The sequence below is a fragment of the Engystomops pustulosus genome, chromosome 5, assembly GCF_040894005.1.
Source record: "Engystomops pustulosus chromosome 5, aEngPut4.maternal, whole genome shotgun sequence".
Taxonomy (NCBI): domain Eukaryota; kingdom Metazoa; phylum Chordata; class Amphibia; order Anura; family Leptodactylidae; genus Engystomops; species Engystomops pustulosus.
This window is the reverse complement of record NC_092415.1, coordinates 67805537-67831183: the sequence shown is the minus strand read 5'-3', so window position 1 is coordinate 67831183 and position 25647 is coordinate 67805537. Positions and strand designations below refer to the sequence as shown.

Sequence of the window (25647 nt, the reverse complement as noted above, 5' to 3'; positions counted from 1 at the left end):
GCTTCTGGTGATTCATATTTGTTTTTACAGTCTCTGTAAATAGTTTGATAATTTTATACTTTTTATCTCCCTTTTTCTAGTCCCCCTCAAGGACTGGTCTCCATCCGAAGGCCAACCGGCGATCCAATGCAGGTTTTATCTCACACAATTTTGCTATCCATTACTTACCTGACCAGCCGAACTTCGCGGGTTGGTCCTGGATGAACCCGGTCCTGAGAAATATCGGTATAGTGCCGCTAAGATCATGAACGTGGCATACTTCATGCTTTTGTATGTGGTTACCATAGCAACGGCACATTCTCATAGTCAGCATGATGCACTCAAGCCAAGGAGTCACGTGAACAGTCAGATGACCGGTCACCTGGGTAACGCTGTGCAGCGTCTCCAGCAATCAAGACACCAGACTCCTGTATTACAACATACACTACTGGTACAAAAATATTTTACCAAACTGTACAGGGGGACTGAAAATATGAATATGTATGCATTTTTAAATTTAACTATTTGTTTTTTGTATTTGAGAGATATCTTTGTATGGATAGGGGAGGGTCGTGATTGGACATCAGGTGTATAAATCACCTCTACTCCCTCATAATTAGTAGTCATGAGTAAGAGCACGTTCCTGTGCTAGAAACCCTTTGACGTTTATATCCTGTGTACCTGTTATATGCTGCTGGATGCCATGTAAAGAAAAATAAAGGCGGTCTTATCCTTTGCAATAAGCTGGATCCGTGAAGTATGTTTTTCACAGGGAAATTTGTAGGCCTGCCATTGCCAGGTCTAACTATGCACCACAAATTGCAGCAATAAATGTCTAGGGAAAAAATAAGTGCAAGAAAACTGTTGGGAAAGAAAAGCCATGCCCACATTAGAACCAAAATATAAAAAGGGCATGAATTATAGCAAGCTTGGCTTTTTGTGGCACTGATACACTGTATTTGCTCGAGACTGGCGCAAATCACAAAACCATAAGATAGCCCGACTAAAGACTGCTGTAAAACATTATGAAATTGCCCTTATTGTCTGAAAACAAGCAAATCTTATTTCCTGTACTATTACTATTCATTTTGTTAAATATATCATGAAAAATAATCCTTACAATCACACAATATGTATTACTGAAATATACTTATTTTTACTATTTGTTTCTCTGTGAGTTTTTGATATTTATATACAAGAAATGAATTGTATTCAAAAGAAAACAAAATGTTGCAAAGAATCTTTTGCAGTTTTCACTTTAGTGAATCTTCATTAAAATAACAAATATTAGTTCAGAAATACAATATTATACTGCTGTTTTAAAAGTAACCTACAGAACAGAGGATGATTTCAGCTCTAGGGAGGGCAAGGGGCATAACTACAGTGGTAGCAGCCGCTATGGGTCCAGTAGTGCCTTGGGGCCCTCTCATCATGCCTGACACTAAAGAATTGAGGATGATATTTGCACATTTTACACATTATAACATATATGTGATATACAGTATATATGAAGTATAAGTGTGTATGTGTAAGTGTGATGAATATATATTGTGTTTATATCATCTATGGTGTATATATACTTTATATGTGTATATGCTCTCTACATCTCTATATAGCACTGTATGTGTGTATATGTGATTTGTGTATAGATGCAGTCCCCGGGTTACGTACAAGATAGGGTCCGGAGGTTTGTTCTTAAGTTGAATTTGTATGTAAGTCAAAACTGTATATGTTATAATTGTGGATCCAAACAAAAAAAATGTTGGCCCCAGTGACAATTTGAGTTTAAACATTTTTTGCTGTAATGGGACCAAGAATTATCACCAGAGGTCAGAGGGGTCTGTCTGTAACTATGGGTTTTCTGTAAGTTGGGTGTCCTTAAGTAGGGGACCGCCTGTACTCTAAATGCTTGTGTGATTGTGTATAAGAGTGTATAAATGTGTGTGAAAAAATGTATGCTTATATATATAAATATATAAATGTGCACGTATACATTGTACTATGTATTTTTTAAGTGGGAAGGGGAGCCCATTCAGAAGTCTTCTATAATACCCCCCTTTTCCTAGTTACACCCATGGGAAGGAGGGATAAAGGACATGCAGACACACATAAGCTGAAAGAAACACTGTTTCGCATGAATAACACACACTTTTGGGATGCTCTTCTGTTTCTGGTAGGGTGCCAGGTAGGCTTACAAAGTTAATTTACTGGGGATAGGAATAATGCATTTGTTAGCTAAAAACAGTGAGGACAACAGTTAGTATAGTGCTGTTGGAACCTGTTATTAGACTTATTAGGGAAAATCTGATGACAGGTTCCTTTTAAAGATGCATTCATTTGAACTAATTACATATTTTCAAATGTTTAATTACAGATGTGTCTTTTTTACCTTACTACATAAAATTGGTGTTCAGTTTTCATGAAGTTCATGTAACACACCAATGGCTTTAAACAACAATAGCATGAAATAATATACCCAGAGAGAATCAAGTAATATTAAAAAAAAATACATTTAATCCATCATATAGAATGAAAACACCCAAATGCGTAAATATCTGACTCTTGCAAAAGTTATCAAATTAAAAAAATGCTTTAGAAGTTGAAAGTATTTTACTATTTGCCCAGTATTAACCAGTATACAAAGTATGTTTTCCAAAATCAATATGAGAAGTTGCAAAAACAAGGTCAACTCAATAGCAAAAACAACAGATAAGATTTGAATGCAAAACAGCTTTATCACTGTATATCATTAACAACACAAAAAGTCCCGTTTTTCAGTGGTCGTAAATTAGTAACAGATCTAACAGGTATTTTTGAAAATCATATTTCATTTCATAGTCATCGTCTTTAGTTTCCTCTTTTCCAAGGGAAAATAGCATACAATTATTTGATTTGAATGTCTCATAAATATTAATGGCTCAAAATCAAATGTCCTTGTAAGCGATTTCTTTCTGTATCAATGCCGTTCGATTGCTTTACAGTTCTTTCTCATTTTCCATGCTTCATTTCATTCACATAGGAGTATAGAGGAAAATCAGCACGTTCTGCTGAGACTTATACTGCAAGGCAGCAAAATGGACCTGAATTTTATGTAGATCAGTGCTCCAAAAATGTAACGCAACAAAACACATCTAGTAAAAAGGTAAATGTCCGTTATAAATAAGAGGATAAAAGAAAACAAAGAATGCAACTATTAAAGTTACTGCCTGAGGAACCAGCACTCTAAATTTATCATTGTTACATGACTCGGTTATTATTTTTCTTTTGCTTCTGCAAATAAGGCAATCACAAAATATATACTGCTAAGAGTTTCATTTCTCAAGCCTAATGTAGGCAATTATATTACATAAGCTTGCAGCAACATCCTTGTAATTAACCCAAAAACCTTATGCCAATGTTCATCATGATATACATAATCAATACAGAATAATCTGGTACAGTATTGCACACAGTTACACTTGTAACACTTTGCCATGGGATGTAGAATGGAAATGAAACATATCATAATGAAATCTTACCAAAGTTATGATCATTTTACATTTTACTGACCCTTCCCATAATGGCATTTTTATAAGACAATATATATCATCTGTAATCTAACGTTAAAACCTTGTGCTGGCACTTCTTGTTATTAGAAGGGGCTTTCTTAATTTTTGAGGAAAATTCATTCAACAGTGTTGGAACATACAAAAATTGTGGTATCTTAAAAATCTTGTCTCTTCATCACAGCTCATATTTATTATATAGGCAATTACCCCTAATTACAAACGGACCTCTCTACCCATTGTGAAATCTGGTGCAATAAAAGACTGGTGAGTTGTAATTTGCTGCACCACAATATCGAATTTTCTGGTGCACAGACTGAATTTTCTAGCACATAGACTACTCAAATTATTCTTTTAGATTTTTTCACAATGCGTTTGCACTTACCTCGCATGTACATTCCATTTACATCACAATTTTTTAACATTGTATTTATGGAAACGCAGTGTAAATGCAATGTCAGTGGAATATTAGCAGAATGTGCTCTAGATGAGCATACAGAAATTACAGCTCAATACTGTTCATAGTAGCTTCTCTGACATCACCTGCCGCTGCTGATAGGACAGTATGAGAGAAGATTAGCATAACACACACCTCCAACTCCAACACTAGCTCCTCCTTTCTAACAGAACACAGATTATAATGGTCAGATACTGGGACAGATATCTCTGCAGACGTTGGGGCTATTAAGGAAATTCAAAGTGTCCCTGAATTTGTGTAGCCCCTACAGAATGGCATTCTAATCCATATAAGTGAGGTGGTGAAATGTCCTCTATAATGTGACTTGATAGAGCTTCAGTATTAAATATGTGACTTACTTTTTTTTTTTTAGGAAGTTTTTCTATTTTCCAAACTAACCTCTATTAAAATATTTTTGGTTCATAATCCATCTCAGTGGTTATTAAATGAGTTTGTCTAAACTCCTATACTTCAGTTTATATCAAATACATAAAGAAAGCACAACCTTGCTGCATAAATTGCTCAGGTAAGAGTCACTTAAAGTGCCATATACATAAAATAGTAAGTTTAAGTGTATCTTTAAATGGCTTTAAGTTTATACTGAACTGTAATTGCTGTACTTATATTAGCCTCAATTGTAACCTCCTACTTTCAGACTGTACAAATTACTGCTGCACCAGCACGAGTGAATAATTCTGTAGCTCTGTAATTTTATTTTCAGTTTTTGGAACAGCTTGTCCTGTAGCTTAAAATGTACTTCACTGATTTTAGGTCTAGGAAGGTGACAAAATCTTGAATAACCTTCTGAGTAATCTAAATTAAGAAAATAGTGGCCTTTTTGTAAACTTAATTAAATACAGCACTTTTTTTTGTAAAAAATGGGAGGAATTAATATGGATATCTTTGGATACATTTCTTAATGTTAATCTACATTTATTGTTTGAAAAAAAAGAACTTTTGTATGAGAATTTTACTAAGCCTGTATTTGATTTGTTAAGTTTTTGGTGTCATTTCTGGTGCTTCTATGTTTTACACAATTCGCAGCAGAGTGACTTTAAACGTCAGGCTGGTTCCCTGCTAACTCACTCTCCACCTTTTCTCTTACCTCTTTTGTATTTTTTATTAAATTGATTCATGACCAAATCAAAGTTAACTTGCATATGGTCCCACATCAGATACGGGAGAGGTCAGAGAAGAACTGAAGGACAAGCCACTCAATCAGTCTTCTGCAGCTGGCTGTATAGTGTACAATACATAATACTTAAGAAATATAATTGTTTTTAAGAACAATTCCTACTGTAACTATGCAATTCCTTTTCTTTACCTTACTGAGATCCCACTCATGTTATGCAAGTTTACATAACTTTGAAAAGTAAGGACTAGAATTAAGGTACTGAACAGGTGGGCTAGGAAATGGATCGCGCATGGAGATCTTTTCTAATGTAGTGCACATCAAGCTAATACACTTTTTACAACCAATTCACTTTTTACAAAATAATACTGAATATACCCAAATAAAAGGAGTTGGACAGTTTTTCCTTAATTTAAAATAAAAATATTGAACAAATATATAAATAACTCAAATAATTTTTAGAGTTGTCATACAGCCTTATTACAGTATTCCTTTCCCCTCTCTCCTCCTTGCTAACCATAAGAATTCTACATTATTAAGAATCAGAACACAGATATAAGAGAATGGGGTTAATGTGCACCAGTCTTAATAATTGGCACACCTGGCACACGACATACAGTGATTACTAAGAGCTTCAGACCTCCAACTATTTCCGGCACTGCACTGGTATGCTGGGATTGAAATGTATGTGAGTTAAGAGCATGAATAGATGACAACTGTAGCTTGCACCAGTTTTGTTTACGAATATTATATTAAATTTGGTTAGCCATGGTGTCCCCTCCCCAGTCTTCCATGTCATTTTATAATGGGCACAAGGGGTGAAAAGTTGCAAATTCCCAAGTGTGTACCAGTGCTTGCCACCTGCACAAGGCATTATACATTGGCCCCAATATGTTTTAAAATCATACTAGAAAGAAACTATTTTTAATATGAAAAACCTTGTCTGAACATGATGTTTTATTCTGTGTTTTAACCAAGACTATTTCCAAAACTGCTTCCCCTTATGTAACTGATACATTTGGAAACTAAATGAAAACAGTTGGGCACATTTTTGAACGCAGATGTTTCTTGCACCAATCAATCAATCAATCAATCAATTAGCAGTTTCACTGAAATGAATCAATAACTTCTGCACACAAATTCATAGTCATATCTTGAATACATAACATTGATATAATTACAGGGGTTTCTAATTTTGAAGGTACTGGTCAAATTCATTGTATAAAAAGTAAAGTGACTTCACTTTCAGGTCATTGTAGTGCCTCGAGCAGACAGAAAAAAAAATCCACAAATCAAAATTGTCTAATGATACAGTGAGCACAAATGTACATCTTAGCAGTCATTACTGAGTTTGTTAAGTGCCTTAGTCGCATGTATTCCAGTGCTAAGAGTACAAGTTATCCTCAACAGTGCCATACATGTCAGCAAGTCTTTTAAAACGAGGACCCCAATCACTTAGGTAGTCATAATTATGTTCAGAGTTTGAGCTGATTGACCCTAAAGAGCTTAGTGACTCTGCAACTGAGCCATTTCCTTCAAATGCATATGTTTGTAAGGAGTCATAAGGTGGGGCACAAGGATCCACATCAGCTTCCTTTAGTCTTTCCCAAATAAATTCCCTAAAGATTAAGTTGTCTGGTGCACTTCGTAGAGATGGTCTGCTCAAGAACTGGATTTCTGGCGTTACATCCCTTCTGCTTTTGTTGTCTCGAATTATATTGAGATTCCTCAGCGTTGTCATGTCAAAGGCTTCTGTGTCTTCTTCACCTCCACCTTCATCATCATACCTTACAATGTTCTCTCTAACATCCCTCTCTTCATCAAAAATTAAAGGCTCCTTTTTTCTTCTCCTCATAGTGACAATAAGAAGAACAAGCACTAAACAAAAAAACAAAATGAGTTAGCTTCAAATAGACACTTTCAAAGAAATACATTCACTCAGGTTTAAAACTGCTATCTAAGCTCTGATGTTGCCTACCCCTCATCTGTCTCATAGGATTAGACTGAAACCTTTCAGGACGATGCTCCTGTGTATGAACAAAATTGCCGATGGGTGCTCCATCAAGCAGCAAAACTATGTGAGCCCAAGGTGACATTGAATCTTTGTGGAGAGACCCTTGCAGCAAGGCTAGATACATGTGCCCACCTTATAGTGCATAAGGCAAGAAGTCAATTATGTGAGTATGCCACGATAAGTAAAAGCTGGGCCAAAATAGTAACAACAACCTTGCGAAAATAATTGGTTTTGTTTACTGCGTTTAAATATTTAACAGGACTCATACTGTTTAAAATATAAGAAAATGGGATTTCATTTAAAATGTAATAGCATGCTTGGATAGCTATCATTTCTAGGTGAATTCCTCCATGCTGAATTATTGCTTAGGTTAATATGTGTTTTCACATTTATTTTACACTTTGGGAGATAAATGATCCTAATTTACAATACTTATCTCCTGTATCCTCCTTTGAAAGATTTTCCTTTCTCTGTTTAAGCCTATGGGGAAAACTGTTAAAAGTCGGTCTCTGTCTTCATAACGGGGTGAAGCACATTTTTTTCCTGCAGCCTCCCTTGACACATATAACAAGCAATAAATTACTTGTCATGTAGTAGCTACCAGGCTTTCCTCTAATGATCCATATATTAGGAGATGTCTTTCAAATGTAAAATATTGCTCGATCAGCCTTAATATTTGCTTGAGAAATAATGTAAACACTAGTTCACTTCTAAATTAAATAGAGGAGACAGCAGTTTTAGGCATATTAGCAAGAATTTTTCTGCGATGCTTTAAAGAAATTTCTGTGACCTTTTCAAATGGCATTTAAATGGTTTTATGTTGTCTAAATAAGCCGAGGCAGTATCATTTATAATTAAAGAATAAGATAATTTTCCATGAATTCTTTGCCAATTGCTTCATTACAACTGGAACCACAACAGCTCTTTTTCGTCCAAATATTTGTATGCATTTTTGTGATGCAATACACTAATTATATATCACCTACAAATTTTACATTTGGAAAGTGTATTAAGAATCTTGGTTAAGATATTATACGTCAGAAAAGTAGATAACATAATTCTTATGTTTAAAAAATATACATTTTTAAAAATGTTTTTTCATAAAAATGAATACATTAACATTTCTGGTGTCCTTTAACTAAACTGCATTACAGCTGATCACCTCTGTAACACAGAGATAACCTCAATAATCCTCTTACTAAAATGCAAGGTCTGCAAAATCAGCATTGACAGTAATGGATTAAATCTGCAATGTTCCAAAGAGGAAATCTAGGCATGGGTCTCTTACTCTTGTGCCAACAATCATTTCCCTCAAGTTCATAGTAGAGGAATGAAATAATTTCATCCTTCCACAGATAGTCTTATTATAATAGAAGTGCTACACTAATAGATCATAATTAGAAGCATTACATAAACATACTGATAGGTTAATTGCCATTAAATTGCCTGCAGGATACTATACCGTATAACATTATATAATCAAACCATTAGGGACAGGGACTGTTGTGAGAGACAACATGCAGTTTGGTAGATTTATTACAGCTGTTCTACATTTAGACAGCTTAAAACTAGATGGAATAGGCAGAGCATGTGCCAAAGTTATCAGAGTGGTCTATCAGAGTGATATACACTGTCTTGCAAAAGTATTCAGCCCCCTTGAACTTTTTTACCTTTTGCCACATTTCAGGTTTCAAACATAAAGATATAAAATTGTAAAAAAAAAATGTTTACGAGTAATGAACAACAAGTGGGACACACTAATGAATTGGAACAAAATGTATTGTTTATTTTAAAATTTTGTAAAAAATAAACTGAAAAGTGGATTTTTATCTGGCCCATTTACTTTCAGTGCAGCAAACTCACTCCAGAAGTTCAGTGAGGATCTCTGAATGATCCAATGTTGTTGTAAATGACTGATGATGAGAAAAATCCACCTGTGTGTATAAATACACCTTTTCTGTGATAGTCTCAGGGTTATGTTTAATGTGTAAAGAGCATCATGAAGACCTGGGAACACACCAGGCAGATCTGTGATACTGTTGTTGAAAAGTTGAAAGCCAGATTTGGATACAAAAAGATTTCACAAACTTCATCCCAAGGAGCACTGTGCAAGAGATCATATTGAGATGGAAGGGGTATCAGACAACTACAAATCTACCAAGACCCGGCCGTCCCTCTAAACTTTCATCTCAAACAAGGAGAAGACTAATCAGAGATGCAGCCAAGAGGCCTATTATCACTCTGGATGAGCTGCAGAGATCTACAGTTGAGGTGGAAGAGTCTGTCCATAGGACAACAATCAGCCATACACTGCACAAATCTCGCCTTTATGGAAGAGTGGCAAAAAGAAAACCATTTCTCAAAGATATCCATAAAAAGTCTTGTTTAAAGATTGCCACAAGCCACCTGGGAGACAGACCAAACATGTAAAAGAAGGTGCTCTGGTCAGATGAAACCAAAATCAAACTTTTTGGCCACAATGGCGAATTATATGTTTGGCATTAAAAGCAACACAGCTCAACACCCTGAACACACTATCCCCACTGTCAAACATGGTGGTGGCAGCATCATGGTTTGGGGTTTTCTTTAGCAGGGAGAGGGAAGATGGTTAAAATTCATGGGAATGTAGATGAGCCAAATACAGGACCTGTAATTCTGGATTCTGGAAGAAAACGTCTTGGAGTCTGCAAAAGACCTGAGACTGGGATGGAGATTTATCTTCCAACATTAGAATTGGGTACACATATTATACTTTTTCTTGCCTTTTTCTTTAATGTTTGAAACTTTTCTTGGTTCCTGTGCTAATTTGCTAAATTTTTGCGCCTAAAACCATGTCCTTTCAAAGTTCACCATTGTCTAGTTTCCTGCAGTGTTATCACCTCAATCCAGATGTGAAGGTTGCGGAAAAAAAAGTCGCAAAAAGTCACACCTTTTTTGCTAATCTACCGCTGCCTCCGGCCAGGTGTAGAAATTAGCTAGGAAACTGTTTGAGACTTTTTGCGACTTTTGTTTTAAATAAACAAATAAATAAAAACCATTAAGATGCATCTGACCAACAGGAAAGCCAAAAAAATTCTCAAAAAACAGACAGAAAAAGACAGACTTATGATACATATGCCCCAATGATTCCAAACATAAAGCAAAATCTAAAATGGAATATTCACAAATAAACATATCCAGGTGCTAGAATGACCAAGTCAAAGTCCAGACCTGAATCCAATTGATAATCTGTGGAAAGAGCTAAAAACCGCTGCCCAACCTCACTGAGCTCTAGCTATTTTTCATGGAAGAATGTACAAGACAAATCCCAAGCAACTTGCAGCTGTAATCGCAGCAAAGGGTGGCACTACAAACTTAAGGGGAATTATATTTCACGCCCCACTTTTCAATTTATTATTTTTATGTTTCAAGGCTGAAATGTGGCAAAAGTTTGAATAGTTCAAGGAGACTGAATACTTTCACAAGGCACTGTATTTTTGGTGCATCTGGCTAAAAACTGCAGAAACTTTTGAGGCCATTTAGCTTCTTCTATATTCGGCCTTTAGCTGGAATATATCTCCTGAACCCTTCCACCTAGAAACGTTCTTGTGTCAAATTAAATAGGAGAGTTTACCATTTAATATGATATATGAATTGTGTATGGATGCTTTACAGATTCGAAGATATCTACTCTAAAAGTTACAATCGGCAATAGAAAGCTGTTCATAAAAATTAACTTTTTAGTACAAATTTAACGGTGAATATCTCTGGCCCTGTAAAGCATCAATACACAATTTTATAACATATTAATGAGGAGATTTGATTCTCCTTTTTAATTTGACACCAGCAATGTGTTTCTAGATGACTGGTTTCAGGAGATACAGCCACTTGAAGTTGGCTACTGTTATGACTTAAACAAATGTCCTTTTGGCAATCTGTCACAGTAAAAGCTGTCATATATTTACGTGGAGTGGTCATGAAGAGGATAAACTCTTCCTGAACGGAGAAAGCTGCAATTTTGTGTTTAAATTCCTGCCTCTTCATAGATTGTAAATAGTAATAAGCGCACCCTAAATTTAATCGTTGGTGTTAACCGGAGGGAAGTTGAGGCAAAATTGGACCCACGCTTCTTCCAAAGTTTGAAGTCAAGTTGAGGTCACCCGATTACAAAAAGTTTGGTAAGACATTATTTGTGTATGTACCCCATGATAAAGTGCTGCAGAATATGATGACACTGTATAAATATTTATTATTCTTGTTGTAACTATAAAAATTCTGGAAAAAAAACTTTGGTACATTTTTCTGGGAAACTTCTGTAAGTTAAATTAATCAAACTGCAAAGAGAAATGCAGATGATCACTGTTCTATAGACAGTAACCATAGTAAAATGTTAATTACAATGCAATATTTATGCTGGATGCTGTAGTCACCCAGATGTTGCTTTATAAATAAATGTCCTAATGAGAAAAATATTTTAATAATTTTGCTATGCAAATATGAACAACATATGAATCTTCATACAAAAACAAAACATTGCAAGGATTTCACATGCAATAAAAACCATATAATAAAACTTTTTCCAACAATTTTGACACTTAATCTAGAGATTTTCTCACTTTACTCCCACAGTATATAAGCCCTGTCACTGCCTATGACAGGGTACGTGAATCATCACTGCCTATGGTCTTATATAGAAGCTGCAATGGTGATATTATTGAGCACTAGTGTGCAGAGATGTGCCAGGTTATGGGCAAGTTGGCTGACCAGCGAACAGTGGCTTTCTGACCAAAGATGAAAACAACTCAATTGTATTATAAGTGTAAGCACCTGGGGGTAAACTTTTCAAGAAGTGCATAAATTAGTGTTGGTGCAATAGAAAAACTAGAAAAAGTGGGGGCGGGGGCAAAATTAAACTTATGTTCACTTTTACCTACAGCCAAATTGCTGTAAATTGCCATCGCAAAAATTATCACATCTATATTAGTCTCTATTAGAGATGAGCGAACATACTCGTCCGAGCTTGATGCTCGTTCGAGCATTAGCGTACTCGAAACTGCTCATTGCTCGGACGAATACTTCGCCCGCTCGAGAAAATGGCATCTCCATTTTGCTTTTTGGCGGCCAGAAACAGAGCCAATCACAAGCCAGGAGACTCTGCACTCCACCCAGCATGACGTGGTACCCTTACACGTCGATAACAGTGGTTGGCTGGCCAGATCAGGTGACCCTGGAATAGACTAGCCCCTGCCTGCGCTGCTCGGATCATTCTGTGTCTGGATGCCGCTAGGGAGAGAGCTGCTGCTGGTCAGGTAAAGCGTTAGGCTGTTCTATTAGAATAGTGTTAGGCAGGAGTGATTCTACAAGAACCCAACAGCCCTTCTTAGGGCTACAAAAACGTTATACATTTTTTTATTTTTATTTGCAGCTAGTACCATATTGTGAGGAATTTGCAGGGGGACTTGCTACCGTTGTGTTTAGCTCTTAGTGACACACATATCCACCTCAAACACCAAAGTGGGACAATTTATTAGGGGTTTGATTTCAATTAGGCACAGTCTGCCAGTTTCTTTTTATTTTACGTTTATTTTTTGATAACTCAGCGTCATCTCATCTGGCATAGCAGTGTGCTTTCATAGTTGGCTAGAAAATAGCCATAGGAGAATCCAAACGGCTTACTTAGGCCTACAATAGCATTATATATTTTATTTCTGGTTGATCTGCTGGTGGCTGGCCTTGCTGTAGTGCATCTACTACCATATTGTGAGGAATTTGCAGTGAGACTTGCGACCGTTGTGTTTAGCGCTTAGTGACGCACATATCCATCGCAAAGACCGAAGTGGGACAATTTATTAGAAGTTGGATTTCAATTAGGCACAGTCTGCCATTTACTTTTTATTTTACGTTTATGTTTTCATAACTCAGCGTCATCTCATCTGGCATAGCAGTGTGCTTTCATAGTTGGCTAGAAAATAGCCATAGGAGAATCCAAACGGCTTACTTAGGCCTACAATAGCGTTATATATTTTATTTCTGGTTGATCTGCTGGTGGCTGGCCTTGCTGTATTGCATCTACTACCATATTGTGAGGAATTTGCAGTGAGACTTGCGACCGTTGTGTTTAGCGCTTAGTGACGCACATATCCATCGCAAAGACCGAAGTGGGACAATTTATTAGGGGTTGGATTTCAATTAGGCACAGTCTGCCATTTACTTTTTATTTTACGTTTATTTTTTCATAACTCAGCGTCATCTCATCTGGCATAGCAGTGTGCTTTCATAGTTGGCTAGAAAATAGCCATAGGAGAATCCAAACGGCTTACTTAGGCCTACAATAGCATTATATATTTTATTTCTGGTTGATCTGCTGGTGGCTGGCCTTGCTGTAGTGCATCTACTACCATATTGTGAGGAATTTGCAGTGAGACTTGCGACCGTTGTGTTTAGCGCTTAGTGACGCACATATCCATCGCAAAGACCGAAGTGGGACAATTTATTAGGGGTTGGATTTCAATTAGGCACAGTCTGCCATTTACTTTTTATTTTACGTTTATTTTTTCATAACTCAGAGTCATCTCATCTGGCATAGCAGTGTGCTTTCATAGTTGGCTAGAAAATAGCCATAGGAGAATCCAAACGGCTTACTTAGGCCTACAATAGCGTTATATATTTTATTTCTGGTTGATCTGCTGGTGGCTGGCCTTGCTGTAGTGCATCTACTACCATATTGTGAGGAATTTGCAGTGAGACTTGCGACCGTTGTGTTTAGCGCTTAGTGACGCACATATCCATCGCAAAGACCGAAGTGGGACAATTTATTAGGGGTTGGATTTCAATTAGGCACAGTCTGCCATTTACTTTTTATTTTACGTTTATTTTTTCATAACTCAGCGTCATCTCATCTGGCATAGCAGTGTGCTTTCATACTTGGCTAGAAAATAGCCATAGCAATAGGATAGCATCGTTTGGTTTTAAAAACTAAAAAACACAAAAAAAAACACAAAAAAAAGTAAAAAAAAAATTAAAGTTATAACTTTCATTTTCAAAATGTTTAACCCGAGGGCTAGGGGTAGAGGACGAGGGCGGGGACGTGGGCGTCCAACTACTGCAGGGGTCAGAGTCCGTGGTCCTTGGCGGGGTGAGACACCACCTGCTGATGAGGGAGCAGGGGAACGTCGCAGAGCTACACACCCTAGGTTCATGTCTGAAGTTACTGGGACTCGTGGTAGAGCACTGTTGAGGCCAGAACAGTGCGAACAGGTGATGTCGTGGATTGCCGACAATGCTTCGAGCAATTTGTCCACCAGTCAGTCTTCCACGCAGTCCACCCATGTCACCTCCTCCCCCCCAGTCTGCCCCCTCCCAGGAAAATTTGGCATTTGAACCGGCATACTCTGAGGAACTGTTTTCTGGACCCTTCCCACAGTCACAAACCACTTGTCCGGTTGCTGCTGAGCAATTTTCCGATGCCCAGGTTTTCCACCAGTCGCAGTCTGTGGGTGATGATGACCTTCTTGACGTAGTGGAAGAAGTGTGTAAAGAGGTGTCCGACTATGAGGAGACACGGTTGTCAGACAGTGGTGAAGTTGTTGTCAGGGCAGGAAGTCCGAGGGGGGAGCAGACTGAGGGATCGGAGGATGATGACCCAAGCTGGGTTGAGAGGCCGGGTGAACACAGTGCTTCTGAGACGGAGGACAGTCCTCGACCAGAACAGGTTGGAAGAGGCAGTGGTGGGGCCAGACGGAGAGGCAGGGCCAGAGCTGGTGCATCAGCGCCAAATGTGTCACGTAGTGAAGCTCCCGTGGCGAGGGCTCCCGCGGCGAGGGCTAGATTTTCAGAAGTCTGGAGGTTCTTTAAGGAAACACTGGATGACCGACGGACTGTGGTGTGCAACCTTTGCCAAACTAGGATCAGCAGGGGTTCCACCACTACTAGCTTAACTACCACCAGTATGCGCAGGCATATGAATGCTAAACACCCCACTCAGTGGCACCAAGCCCGTTCACCTCCGGCCGTGCACACCACTGCTCCTTCCCCTGTGTCAGCTGATAGTCAGCCCCCTGCCCAGGACCCTGGCCCAAAAACCCCATAGTCGCCTCCCGATCCTCCACAGCATCCACCAGCGTTCAGCTCTCCATACCCCAGACGCTGGAGCGGAAAAGGAAATATAGTGCAACCCACCCGCACGCCCAAGCCCTTAATGTCCACATCTCCAGATTGCTTAGCCTGGAGATGCTGCCCTATAGGCTGGTAGAGACGGAGGCCTTTCGCAACCTCATGGCGGCGGCCGCCCCTCGGTATTCGGTCCCCAGCCGCCACTACTTTTCCTGATGTGCCGTCCCAGCCCTGCACCAGCACGTGTCAGACAACATCATCCGTGACCAACGCCGTTTCTGACAAGGTCCACCTGAACACGGACACGTGGACGAGTGCTGCCGGGCAGGGCCACTATATATCGCTGACGGCACATTGGGTTAACTTGGTGGAGGCTGGGACCGAGTCTGACCCTGCGGCTGGTCATATACTGCCGACGCCGAGGATTGCGGGGCCTACCTCGGTCCAGGTCTTTCAGGCCTACTATGCCTCCTCCTCCCACCCCTCCTCCACCTCCTCCTCCGAACTACCATCCGTGGGCATGGCGCCATCAGTCGCTAGCTCTAGGCACAGCAGCAGTGCCGTCGCTAAGCGACAGCAGGCGGTGCTCAAACTGCTGAGCCTAGGCGATAAAAGGCACACCGCCCAAGAACTATTACAGGGCATCACGGCGCAGACTGATCTGTGGCTGGCACCGCTGAACCTGAAGCTAGGCATGGTTGTGTGTGACAACGGCTGTAACCTGGTGGCGGCTCTGCAACTCGGCAGACTGACACATGTGCCATGCCTGGCCCATGTGTTAAATCTGATAGTTCAGCGTTTCCTCAAGACATACCCCAATCTGTCTGATTTGCTCACGAAGGTGCGCCGCATCTGTGCGCAATTCAGGAAGTCCAGCACAGATGCTGCCACTCTCAGGGCAGCGCAGCGCCGCCTCCAACTGCCCGCTCACCGACTGTTGTGCGGCGTGCCCACGAGGTGGAATTCAACATTAACCATGTTATCCAGAGTTTACCAGCAGCGCAGAGCCATTGTAGACTGCCAGATGTCAACTTCCACCAGAACTGGTAGTCAGGTCAGTCAGCTTCCTCAAGTCTACAATGAGGAGTGAACGTGGATGTCTAATATCTGTCAGGTGCTGAGTAACTTCGAGGAGTCAACACAGATGGTCAGTGGCGATGCCGCCATCATCAGCCTCACCATCCCGCTGCTTGGCCTGTTGAAAAACTCTCTGATCAGCATGAAGTCGGAAGCTTTGCGCTCGTCACAAGAGACGGGGGAAGAAGATTCTCTTGCTGATAGCCAAAGCACCCTCAGGTCTGTTTCTCAGCGCATATCGGAGGAGGTGGAGGAGGATGAGGAGGAAGAGGAGGAGAATGTTGGCGAGACAGCAGAGGGGACCATTGTTCAGTCCTTCACTGTTCAGCGTGTATGGGCAGAAGAAGAGGAGTTGGAGGAGGAGGAAATGGACAGTCAGGCCAGTGAGGGGAGTGAATTCTTGCGCGTTGGGACTCTGGCGCATATGGCAGATTTCATGCTAGGCTGCCTATCCCGTGACCCTCGTGTTCAAAGAATTTATTCCAGCAGCGATTACTGGGTATTCACTCTCCTGGACCCACGGTACAAGCAAAATCTTTCCACTCTCATCCCTGGAGAGGAAAGGAGTGTGAGAATGCATGAATACCAGCAGGCCCTGGTGCACAAGCTGAAACAGTATTTCCCTTCTGACAGCGCTAGCGGCAGAGTGCGTAGTTCTGCGGGACAAGTAGCGAGGGAGAGTAGGCGAGCAGGCAGCTTGTCCAGCACTGTCAAGGGTACGCTTTACAAGGCTTTTGCCAGCTTTATGTCACCCCAGCAAGACACTGTCACCTGTCCCCAGTCTCGGCAGAGTAGGGCTGATCTTTACAGAAAGATGGTGAGGGAGTACGTAGCTGACCATACCATCGTCCTAAATGATCACACAGCTCCCTACAACTACTGGGTCTCAAAGCTGGACATGTGGCACGAACTTGAGCTGTACGCCTTGGAGGTTCTTGCCTGCCCTGCCGCTAGCGTGTTGTCGGAGCGGATTTCAGTGCAGCTGGTGGCATCATCACCGATAAGCGTACACGCCTGTCGACTGACAGCGCTGACAGGCTGACGCTTATTAAGATGAATAAAGCCTGGATTTCTCATAATTTCCAATCTCCACCAGGTGAAGGAAGCTCAAACTGAATAATTTATCCACTCCTCCTCCTCATTTTCCTCCTTCTCCTCCTCTTTGTACACTAAAGCAGAGGAAACTGGCTATTTTTTGACAGGGCCCACTGGCTCTAGCTATAGTACTCTATGCATTTAATTTTTCTGGAGGGCCACCTACTCGGTCCTCTGTTTTAAGCAATTTTTGGGAGTGCCACATACAGGCACTCAATCTATTCAATTTTTCTGGAGGGCCACCTACCTGCTCCTCTGGTTTGAAAACTTTTTTGGACTGCCACATACAGGCACTCAATCTATTTCATTTTTCTGGAGGGCCACCTACCTGCTCCTCTGGTTTGAAAACTTTTTTGGACTGCCACATACAGGCACTATCCAAATTAAATTGTCTCCATAGCAGCCTCCACACGTTGTCTCCATTGCTACCTCCAAAAGTCGTCCATATAGCTGCCTCCATACATCGTCCCCTTATCAAACGAGGTGTGTCAGGCAGAAATTTGGGTTGTTTTCATGGATTCCACATCAAAGTTGTTGACTTTGTCGCCACCCTGCTGTGTTATCCACAAAATATACTGGCAAACTTTTATGATTAACCGATATTATTTCAGCGCTTCTTGCGCATCTGTTTACATTCCCCTCACCCGCCATATCCCAAACTTATAAGAACGCTACTACACTTAACTTGGTGGAGGCTGGGACCGAGTCTGACCCTGGGGCTGGTCATATACTGCCGACGCCGAGGATTGCGGGGCCTACCTCGGTCCAGGTCTCAAAGGCCTACTATACCTCCTCCTCCTCCCACCCCTCCTCCACCTCCTCCTCCTCCGAATTACCATCCGTGGGCATGGCGCCATCAGTCGCTAGCTCTAGGCACAGCAGCAGTGCCGTCGCTAAGCGACAGCAGGCGGTGCTCAAACTGCTGAGCCTAGGCGATAAAAGACACACCGCCCAAGAGCTATTACAGGGCATTCCACATCAAACTTGTTAACTTTGTCGCCACCCTGCTGTGTAATCCACAAAATATACTGGCAAACTTTTATCATTTACCGATATTATTTCAGCGCTTCTTGCGCATCTGTTTACATTCCCCTCACCCGCCATATCCCAAACTTATAAGAACGCTACTACACTTGATCTTATACAAAAGGTTCTTAGAAGTGCTGTTTGGGGAGTAGCCTAGAGACAGGGGCTTGGATTGGCGAAAGCACGCCTGGCAGCGGAGCGCCAGCTCCACCCCAAGATCCAACTAACATGGTTTTAACTGCAGCACCTTTAATCTACTACTAGTTCACTTCCTCCATACATGGTCCCCTTATCAAACGAGCTGTGTCAGGCAGAATTTTCAGTTGTTTCACCACATACATAGTGGAACTCGGCGCGTCTGTCGCCGCCATGCTGGAGACCTGCAGTTGCAATCATAGAAGCGCAATATGGATGCCCCATACTGTCGCTCTTAATCATGGAAGTCCTCTCCATGGCTGCCTCCAAATGTCGTCCCCTTATCAAACGAGCTGTGTCAGGCGCATTTTTCGGGTGTTTCACCAGATACGTTATGGAACTTGGTCACTATGTCGCCACCATGCTGTGTTAATGACTAAATATACCGTCAACCTTTTGTTCACAGAGGAAATAATTTCAGCGCTTCTTGCTCACCTCCTTTGGTTCCTCTCTGCCACCCATTGGTTTGAAGCCTGAGTCCATTTAGGGTATGTCGCCATGCCACTCTCTAGCCTGCCGCTGCTGCCGCTGCCTCTGCATGCCGTCCCCTATAGTGTCAGGGTCAATTATTGGATGTTTTAGATGCTATCTAGCTTCATTCTGTCACTCTGTCATGGCCATGCTGTTGCCCATAATTTTGGCATAATGGTGCGTTTAAGCAGCCTCAGAGGCATCCATGCATGCTGCCCCTGCTGTTTCCTGTCCATTTCCGTGGTGTTTCCATCCTTTTCTGAGGTTTCCAGGTGTTTGGCCAAGCTTCCCTGTGCAGAGCCTTGGTCCCCTTGAAAAATGCTCGAGTCTCCCATTGACTTCAATGGGGCTCGTTATTCGAGACGAGCACTCGAGCATCGGGAAAAGTTTGTCTCGAATAACGAGTACCCGAGCATTTTAGTGGTCGCTCATCTCTAGTCTCTATGCATTAATCAAGTGACCTGCAGATAAGAACCTTCTCTGGGGGACCTTTCTTTGAGAGGTTTTTAGCCAAACAGTATTTCCAAAGGTACTATCCACTGATCCTCCTGTCATGCACTCTTACTTTATGAATTAATTTTGATAGTTATATGTATGATATAGGTTTCTGTGTTCAGCAGACTCTTTCAGCAGCATGTAAACTTGATCCAGCACTGTGCGCCACCATTTTGGAGAGCATCAGTGTTCCCCAATGTTGTTATCGGAAGTGCAAATCCTCCTCCAAAAATGCTGAGTACACACTGCATTTATTTTAATGTTGCAGGTGCTGTTTGCGGCTGTGGTTCGGGTCCGCATTCAGTACCCATACCTGAATAGAATTTAAACTCAAACATATAAGGGTTTTCCGCTCATTACTAATCAGAAGTCCTGAATGATTAAGTCATTGGCAACACTTCAATAACAAACACTAAGCATGCCAATTTTAGGATGGAAATTATGATCCACACAAACACCCACTTATAGGACTTACAGGACTTCTTTAAAGGAGATCTACCATTTGCTTTTATGCATTACGAACCAAACATACCTAGAGAATGCTGTAGCTATACTTATGCAGAAACATAATTTGTTTAATCACTGAGCTGAGTGATTAAAACTATAAGTATAAAGTTATGATAATGAGGCTCTGTCGCTCCTGTGGCTGCCTCGGGGGTTCTCCCCACCCCAATTATGCACTGCTCTGGCCTTATCCTGTCAAACATAAGCCGAGAATACATCATCAATACATCCCCCAGCTGCTGTATATGGTTCATCCATCTGAGGTTGATTAGTCCTGTCTGGATGTTTTTATTTTAGCAAAACCAATCGGTTCAGGGATTAAACAAGATTTGTTTCTGCATTAGTGTAGCTACAGCATTCTCAAGGTATGTTTGTTTAACAATGCATAAAACCAAATGGTAGATTAAAATTTGTTAATTAATTGAAAAAGAATGTTTTCTGATAAGTTAGCAGATGTATACTAACATCTGCAATCTATTCTTCAGTGTTCCGCACATATATTATCTCCCAAGTCTCCGTGCTGACCCATGTCTCCGTGCTGCCCTATGTCTCCCTGCTGCCCGATGTCTCCCTGCTGCCCGATGTCTCCGTGCTGCCCGATCTCTCCGTGCTGCCCGATGTCTCCCTGCTGCCCGATGTCTCCCTGCTGCCCAATCTTTCCGTGCTGCCGCTGCCCCATGTCTCCGTGCTGCCCGATGTCTCCGTGCTACACCAGCCCGATGTCTCCATGCTGCCCGATGTCTCCGCGCTGCCCGATGTCTCCGCGCTGCCCGATGTCTCCGTGCTGCCCGATGTCTCCGCGCTGCCCGATGTCTCCCTGCTGCCCGATGTCTCCCTGCTGCCCGATCTCTCCCTGCTGCCCGATGTCTCCCTGCTGCCCGATGTTTCCCTGCTGCCCGATGTCTCCGTGCTGCCGCTGCCCCATGTCTCCGTGCTGCCCGATGTCTCCGTGCTGCCGCTTCCCCGGTGTCTCTGTGCTGCTCCCCGGTGTCTTTGTCCTGCTCACCGTGTTCTTCCATGTGTTCTTCACACATATATATTGTTCTTCACATACTATTTTGTTCGCACTGTTCCGCACGTATCTTCCGACAAGTAAGAAGATGTGCCGAACATCTGTAATCTATTCTTCACTGTGTTTTTCACTGTGTTTTTCACTTAAATGATCCTGTGTTCACTGTGTTCACTGTTTTTATTCTATTCTTCATTGTTCTTCACTGTGTTTTTTTAATTAAATGCTCGATCACGAGCAGGGGGAATACGAGCAACGAGCCGTTTCGAGTACCTTAATACTCGAACGAGCATCAAGCTCGGACGAGTATACTCGCTCATCTCTAGTTATATGTTCTGAGTCCCACTGCTTTGTGTGACTGTTCATGGAACTGATTGCTTGCAGAAGTCTTTCCTCAGTTACTTGTAGTCCAGGAGGAACACTAGAGTTTTTTCTGCTAGAAAAGTGAATAGTTTTTTTTGGGTTGGGATTTTTGTTATTTTTTTAAGGACTGATTACCCCTTTGGAGCGTGCGGCTTTCAGCAGCAGAATACCATACTGGGCTCTATTGGTTGAATCAACTATGAACAAAAACCAGTAGATACATGATTATCTTAACATATGAAAGGTTTAACTATACATGTACATGCTGTCAGTGTCAATTTCTCATATTTTCTGATCATAATAATACTCTAACTTACCCAATAATGTCAAAACACAGGCTAATATTGCAATCAGCGCTCCTGTACTTAGTCCAGCAGGTAAAGTGTAGGCCTCAGCATTGCAGGTTTGAGCAATTCCATCTGCATCACAATCACATACCCTGATAGTAAGAGTATTGGTGCTACTAAGTGATGGAGTTCCACTGTCCACAATAACAATTGGAAGGTAAAAGACTGACTGTTCTTGCCTCCGAAATCCATTTCTCTTTGTAATAACTGAAGCTGTATTATCTGTAGGAAGACAAATGTTGTTAGTATTCCTATTTTTATAAAAATGTAAAATTAGGGGTTATGGATGGATATTGGAGACCTATTATTATTTCTGTTTATTTTTTCGTGCACAGATGTAGCAGTTTCCAGCATGAATTGAATAGCCTGTTGGGGAACAACAAAGGCCATTGAAAGCCATTGCAAAAATGAAGCGGAAATTTATGTCAACTTATTATTTCACTCTAAGTATATATTTTTTTTGTAATAATACAATAACAATGATTATTTTAATAATTATTCTTGCTTTTGATATATATTTTCTGTAATTTTTAAAGGGATCATGTTAGGTTTTCACCGTTTAATCAAATGACAGGTTTCCACAGAAGTCTTCTCACTGTCTCTCAATCTGTCTTTTTATAACTATCCATAACTTATATTTTTATTCAACCAATTTAAAAATAGTAGCTGACACCTTGCCAGGTGCCACCTTTTGCTGAGTCACCAGGGGCATGTTTTTCTTTTCCAATGTCTCTCTCCGCTCCATCATTCCCCCTTCTCAGGAATTTTTCTTCAGTGAGTCACTGTGTCACTCGACCAATGTCTCCCTCAACAATGAAGAGAATTGAGGTAGACATTGACCAAGTCACACAGGGACATTCCTGAGGGCGGGTGTATGAGGATGGTGAGGGAAATCTTGGAGACTAGAAAACATACTTCTTTTGACTCAGTGGGGGTCATTTATCTTTAGTCTGGACAGTTGAGTGTATCTTTTTAAGGTTATTCCGGGTTTTAGACTTATGTTAAACATTAATATATTAGGCAACTGTGTCTGTAGTGCTTTAGCGACTTTTTAAAAAAAAATCGTACAAAAGTCGCAAACTCTTCTGAAACCCTTCTAAAGTTTTTCCTACGCTTGATCATGACTGGAGTTTATTTGTGACTTTGTAACTACAATTTGCACCAAAATTTGACTTTTGTTTACATTCACATCTGGATTTCAAATATATATCAGGTGCAACAATGCAAAATTTTTGCTTCTCTTTGCTAGGCAAGTGAAAAAGCTCACTAATGTTGCAGAAAAAATGCAAATGCACTAAAAAAGTCTCAAATATAAAGGGAAAATCTTAAGATAAATGACCTCCTGTGAGTATTCTGGCAGGGGGCCAGCTACCATTTTAAAATTGATATAATAAAGCAATGAACAATGGATTTTTATAATAAAAACTGATTGGGAAATGGTGAGAAGACTTTTGTAGCATCCCACAAGGTGTAATGGTAAAAACTTGATGACAGGTTCCTTTTAAAGAAAGCAAACTATTAACTATGATCACATATTTCAGAAATTACTATAAATGATATTTTATACAAAAATACTACTACTGTGTATTTTAATCATTTTAATACTATTATTATTTATTTAAAAATATAGCTACCACAAATTTAATATATGAGAGTTAACATTTTGGATAGAATACAACATAGCAATAAATATAAAGTACTATAAAATTTTTGCCATGAGTCATTCAAAAGAATATTTTCTGTACAATTGTGGGTTCAAGATAAGCACCAAGATAAGCACCATCCTAAATTAGCATCTAAATATTGTTTGTATGTATGATGTATATATTTCATTTTGAAGCATTAGGCCTCCTGTCACAATCCAGACATGATACAAAGTCAAGTAAATGTCACATTGCAGATCTTCAATCCACAGTGAGAGTGAAGAGGGACAGGCAATTTAGCATTACTTTTGATTTCTCACTTTTTGTCAGCAGTGTATTACCCTTTGGCAATGCCAGAATTAATCAAACAGTCTACAGTACAAGAAAAAGAAATATGTGCTCATGTCTTATAAAAACAACAAGTCCTGGAAATCTATGAAAATTTTTTTGCAATAGAAATAAAAAAAACAAAAAAAAAATAATGAAACCCCCTTCATGGATTTTCACAACCCCATATGTCGCAAATGTAAAGTCTACATTTGATAAAAACAGGAATGCACAACCACATTGTGAAGGAATCCTTAAAGAAAAAATATTTATGTGTCTTTTGTAATAAAGAGAACTTCAAGCACACAAATATTATCCTGAGCCGGAGTAAAGAAAAAATAAATTGTACTGACAAGAAGGAAAGACTGATGACTTTTTTCAAAATGATGTCCTTGAAGATGTAATATACTACAGTTGATCTGTGGTTGCACAGAAAACAGTTACCATGACATTTCTTTATTATATGGCCGAGCGGACTGCTGTTTGTGCCGGATAAAAAAAAAAGACTGCGTTGGAGAGGTTAGAAAGGCAGCAAAACACTAAGAGAAAAAGATTGTACTTTTGATTAAATAATTTTAGGCTGTCATAGTTATTTTGTGTCTAGAAGTGACATCCATAGAAATGATTGTAAAACTTGTCCTTGGATGTCAGTTTAATGAACAATTCCCATTGTCAGTACAAGACAACATAATTATTAATTACAGCGGTCACCAATTAATGCCCAACTCTATAATCTACTCCTAAAATATTTGTTTTAGAAGTTGCTTTTATTTGACTACAATATAAAAAAAAAGCCAATAACCTTTAATTTATCTAAAGTAAATTACCATGTGATGATTTTACCTAAAGGATATCTAACACATGGGCTGATCCATTATATGATGTTTAACAAATAGAAAATTAAAGGAAATCTATAAGCATAATCAGACCTTATAAAGCAGCATCGCTGAGTTGTTCATCTGTGCACCCTGATTATGGATGTGTGCTTTTATTTATTTATTTTTTTTATGGGCTCCTTTTCCAGAAAAAGTTAACTTTCAAAAATATGCAAATGAGGCAGGAGGGTTTCACGAGTGGCCATCAGGTGCTTTGGCTTTACTTTCTAATGCACGCCCCCACACCTACCCACCACAACCTGAATCTTTTGTCCTCAGAGATGTCATCCAGACAGAGTTCACTAACTTTTATGTGGTGCACCTTTACCATAGGGCGTGCAACAGACTTAGCATGTTAAAGCCGGCGCATGGTCTGACTGAGCGCCAGAACACCCCATAATTTTTGCAGGGGACTCTTTCTAGCCAGTACGCAACACAAGCTAGGGGGCGATCCGCCGCTCAGTTGGATTGTGCGTCGGATTTAACATGTAAAGTCTGTTGCACGTCCTATACAATAGTTGCACGGGCACTTCTTAAATACCTGTGAAAGCAGTTTCCACTAGAAAGAATGTGCAAAGTCTGTCAGAAAACAAGTGCAATGCCCTTAGTAAATGTGCCCCATCATTAAGGTAGCTATGAAGGTAGGTTCCTATGAACCTTCGAAACCTTATCTCTCACTGGTTAAAGATCTCTCCCCACCTGCGCGTCTTTGACGCCATCTCACCCTACCTGCAATGATGTCTTTATAAAGGAAATTTGTATGGAAGAGTGGCATCTCTAGGTTTATTTTCACCAGACTAGACACAGAGTAAAGAGAAAGGGGGGAATGGACTACTAGACGCCTATACCTATTACATTCACTTAAGAAAATGGGTACAATTGAATAATGCAGCTGCGAGAACTTTAGGGTCAGACATTTAAAAAGCTCTAATTCCTACAGGTCTTTTAGTATGGGCCCCACCCTCTATCAATACAAATTCTATAGTGGTATAATGATCATTA

At 40.3% G+C, this 25647-nt stretch overlaps 1 protein-coding gene and 2 long non-coding RNA genes across 7 annotated transcripts in view; 2 read left to right on the top strand and 1 right to left on the bottom strand.

Annotated features, from left to right (window-relative positions):
• The first annotated feature begins 262 nt into the window (after positions 1-262).
• Positions 263-3831, top strand: LOC140132902 (uncharacterized). Its single transcript, XR_011855739.1, has 3 exons — positions 263-430; positions 2999-3121; positions 3727-3831. It is a non-coding gene; the product is annotated as an uncharacterized lncRNA (long non-coding RNA).
• Positions 3832-4069: 238 nt separating this feature from the next.
• Positions 4070-25647, bottom strand: part of CDH7 (cadherin 7) — a 161604-nt gene continuing 140026 nt past the window's right edge. For all 4 annotated transcript variants that reach the window (XM_072152291.1, XM_072152292.1, XM_072152293.1 and 1 more), the window contains 2 exons: positions 21771-22022; positions 4070-6991 (listed from right to left, as the gene is read on the bottom strand). In XM_072152291.1, coding sequence (XP_072008392.1) covers positions 6498-6991; positions 21771-22022 — 746 coding nt within the window. In that variant the 3' untranslated portion in view covers positions 4070-6497. The remainder of the gene's footprint in view (positions 6992-21770; positions 22023-25647) is intronic.
• On the top strand, positions 4359-24486 carry LOC140132901 (uncharacterized). Of its 2 annotated transcripts, none has more exons than XR_011855738.1 (4): positions 4359-4507; positions 7110-7290; positions 22136-22247; positions 23777-24486. It is a non-coding gene; the product is annotated as an uncharacterized lncRNA (long non-coding RNA). The 2 variants fall into 2 exon arrangements; XR_011855737.1 differs by having other exon boundaries at positions 23774-24486.